Below are 4,097 nucleotides of genomic sequence, written 5' to 3'. Positions count from 1 at the left end.
TACTCAAGGAGGCTATGGAACTCACAGCCACAAGATATCAATGGGGTCAAGTCTGTAGTAGGATTCAAAGAGGGAACGGAGTTTTATACGGGGAAACAGAAAATCCAATTACAGAAGTGGGGATTTTTAAAAAAAAATCTGGGAGTGCTATTAAACTTCATGATTTGCACCATCAAATATGTCCAAGTCAGGAGGAAACTTTCCCTGTCTACTGCAGGTCTTTTTCTACCTCTCTCTGAAGCATCTGGCACTGGGCACAGGATAGTGGACTATATGGACTATAGGTCTGATGCCATCTGGTAATGCCTATCTTACTATAGGACATGACTATCTTCCATACAGGGTCAAACCAATGGTCTAGGTAGCCCAGTATCCTCTCTTCCAACATTAAACAATGGCAGGTGTTTCAACAGAATGAATAGAAGAAATAACCGTAAGTGTAAATCCAAGGCTATGTCTTTGCTTCTCTTTCTTGAGCTCCTAGAAGTCTCTAGACTTGCACTGAGAGCAGAATGATTTCTTGTTCAATATCATCTAGTCTTCTGTTACTTTTTACTTTCAGGAAATAAAGTTCAAAATCCCTGGGGGTGCCCAGTGCATCATGTCAGCTGTCAATGACACCAAATTCCAACCTGCAGTTTTCCTTCTCACCGGAATACCTGGGCAGGAAAAATGCCATGTCTTGATTTCTATCCCCATCTGCTTAATGTACGTTATTTCAATAATAGGAAATTCAGTCATTCTATTCATTATAAAAACAGATCCGACTCTCCATGAGCCCATGTACATTTTCCTTTCCATGTTGGCCATCACAGACATTGGCATATCGCTATCCACCCTACCAACCGTCCTGAGCATATTCTGGTTTAACTCTAGGGAGATTAGTTTCGATGCCTGTTTTGCCCAGCTGTTCTTCATCCACTGGTTTACGTTAACTGAATCCTCTGTACTCTTGTCGATGGCCTTTGACCGCTTTGTTGCGATCTGTAACCCGCTGAGATATGATTCCATCTTAACCCCAACCAGAATAGCCAAGATGGGACTGGTGTCTCTGCTAAGAGGGATGGGCATTATACTCCCGCTCCCCATTCTCCTGAAACATTTCCAGTACTGTCATGCCAATGTCCTCTCCCATTCCTACTGCCTGAACCAGGAAGTCATGAAGATGGCGTGTTCGGATATCAGAGCCCACAGCATCTACAGCTTCTTTACAATGCTCACTTCAGTGGGGTTGGACGTCATGCTCATCCTCCTATCCTATGTGATGATCCTCAAAACAGTGTTGAGCATTGCGTCCCACGCGGAGCGCCTCAAGGCCCTGAACACCTGCGTCTCCCACGTCTGTGTTGTCCTGATCTTCTACGTGCCAGCTCTCAGCTTGTCTGTGATACACAGATTCGTGAAGAACTTTTCTCCCTTGATTCTGACTGTCATGGGCAACGTCTATTTGCTGGTCCCATCCCTGATGAACCCAATCGTGTACAGCGTGAAAACCAAAGCCATTCGTGCCAGGATAATCAGGGTGTTCGTCAAGTGAAGGGTCAAGTCATCACCTGGCTCCAGTGCTGATGACAAGTGAGATGAAAAACACAAGCCACCTATTCCATCCTAGACACTTCCAGAAGACATGAGAGGACATGAGCTACTAATCCCCATCACCAGCTGCTGAAGAAGGACAGCACACTGGGGATCGGGACCGAGGCAGGCAGCAGTATTTACAAAGACTCTGTGTTTATGTAGAGCCAGAGGATCAGTTGGATGTTATCTCATAAAGAGCTGTATCAGTGTCAGCCTCAGACCTCAGAATTTCTGTGGATATAGTCAATACAGAGAAAAAACGTACATGTTTTCTCCTGTTGTCCACGATCTGTCACTGTCCCGTCTCTGGTTAACATCCAGGGCCAGGACTGTTTTGCAGTCGCAGTCCTGGCCCTTCCTCAACACTCTGGCTGCTGCGTGATCCATGAGAGCGGCACCAGCTGTGAGAGGGGCTATTCCAGGGGCACGGCTGCCCACCATTCCCTGCGCCCTCACCCAGGCACCTGTGACCGAGATGTTTCAGAGCAAGGATTAAATCAGGAGCCTTAAGAGACGCCATTTAGGCAGCTCTCCGGCCTCCTGGATGGCTCTGCTCAAAGCACCTGCCAACCCAGCGTACTGCCCCAGGCAGAGCAGAGCTGCGTCTGTGAGTGAGAGTCGCACGCACAAGAGTCTGACTAGAGATTCAGGACCAGTTTCCCTCCCCTTTCCCTTCATTTGTGATGTCCCAGCCATGGAAAGGGCTGGAAATGGGCCTCAGCTCCCCAGCAGATGCACAACCAGCTCCAAAGCCCACCCCAGCCCTTCAGTGGCCATTAGACGGGGTGTGTCGGGGATTCTTCCCGTTGAGAGAGATTCAACACCTGCTCCATGGTGTAGCCCTTTAATGTTCCTGGTACTTTAGGAGCTGACCAAGGCCTAGCAGAGGCAGCTACGGGGTGAGAGGAAGATAGTTCTTGCTTTGGGAAATCCCAGGCTACACCTTCTTTAAGGGCCTGAGACCGAGGCCTTAACTGAGGCCTTAACATAGCCACAGCAGCAGGTGAAGGACAGCTGCCCTTGCTTGACCTGGGGGGAAGGAACTGAGCTACTGAGGGGGCCGGCTGGTGACAAGTCGGGAAAGCTGCGGCAAGCCTGAACCAACACAGACTACATCAGGGAAGCTGGGGGGTCCTGGGCTATGGAGTAGGGTGGGGTGCAGGCTAAAAGATGCTGTGTTTTGGAGAACAAATATTACCCCACACAGAGGGATCTTGTTTACAGTTTTCCAGGCTGAGAGTAAGTCACTGCAAGGTCCTTAGATGGAGGGGTAGGGTGCCTGCAGGGTACCTCAGCCTGCAAGGGTGCTGTGGGTGGTGGGGAACAGGTCAGAGAAAGAAACACCTGTAACTGACTCCTTGCTATCCCCGCTCCCCACAGCACAAGAAGCAGCTCTGGGGCAGCGAGAATCTAGCCGGTCTAGCTAGGAGGTTGGTCCTGTCGTTTGGACTCTGTTCTGCAAGTTTATGTCCCAGGTCACACAGGGAATCTATGCCAGAGCTTGGACTTAAATGTGAGTCGCCTAAATCCTGGTGCCCTGCTTTACCCACAAGACCCTCCTTCCTTTTCCCATCAACAGAAGGAGCAGAAGGTCACGATCAGGAACTTAAAGAGATAAAAACTCTTCTAACTTTTCTGCTCCTTTGCACACAGCTGTGTGTGTTCCTGTCACACGTAAAAACTTCCAGTCCCTTTGTTGAATCCTCCTAATCTCCTAAGCAACAGCACCTGCAAGCCGGGATTTTCACGTGTTAAATATGCATAGTTTAAATAAAATATTAAGTGATCAGACTCACTCGATTGTCCTAGGTTCTGGGTTTAGAGCAGTATTATTTATTATTTTTCAGTCTTTGCTATGGTCGGGAGTGTGCCTGGGGTTGTGAAGCACACAAAGCAGGATATCATCCCCGAACACCTACAGGCTAAAATAGGCACTTGGATCTGGTATCTGAGCCATTTATCAGCATAAAATCTGTGACACAGATGGATGGGCCTGCAGTGGGATGGGACGCAGTAGTTGGCTATACAGGGATTCCTCAGCCAGGGCTTAATAATAAAACCTAGCTCTTATACAGCACATGTCATCAGGAGACTGATGAATTGAACAGTAATAAGTCACCAGGACCAGATGGGATTCACCCAAGATTTCTGAAGGAACTCAAACGTGAAATTACAGAACGACTAACTCTGGTATGGAACTTATCATTTAAATAACCTTCTGTACCAGATGACTGCGCGATAGCTAATGTGACACCAGTTTTATAAAAAGGCGCCATTGTATATCCGCAAACCTAATTTCATTACCAGACAAGTTGGTTGAAACTATAGTAAAGAACAGAATTTTTACACTTGTAGATGAACATAATTTCTTGGGAACAGTCAACATGGCTTTTCTAAAGGGAAATCATGCTTCACTAAGTCAACAAGCTTGTGGACAAAGGTGATCCAGTGGATAGAGTGTACTTAGATTTTCAGAAAGCTGTTGACAAGGTCCCTCACCAAAGGCTCTTAAGCAAAGT

General features: G+C 47.4%; 1 protein-coding gene across 1 annotated transcript; it reads left to right on the top strand.

Annotated features, from left to right (window-relative positions):
* The first annotated feature begins 601 nt into the window (after positions 1–601).
* LOC137149685 (olfactory receptor 51G2-like) lies at positions 602–1,537 on the top strand. Its single transcript, XM_067543232.1, has one exon. It carries the CDS (start codon positions 602–604, stop codon positions 1,535–1,537), a length of 936 nt encoding a protein of 311 aa, XP_067399333.1.
* The last annotated feature ends 2,560 nt before the right edge of the window (positions 1,538–4,097 follow it).

Source organism: Emydura macquarii, unplaced genomic scaffold (genome assembly GCF_026122565.2).
Source record: "Emydura macquarii macquarii isolate MOO-44397 ecotype Brisbane River unplaced genomic scaffold, CSIRO-AGI_Emac_v2 contig_807, whole genome shotgun sequence".
NCBI classification, from domain to species: domain Eukaryota; kingdom Metazoa; phylum Chordata; order Testudines; family Chelidae; genus Emydura; species Emydura macquarii.
The sequence above is the reverse complement of the archived record's forward strand: the minus strand, read 5'-3'. Positions and strand labels throughout refer to the sequence as shown.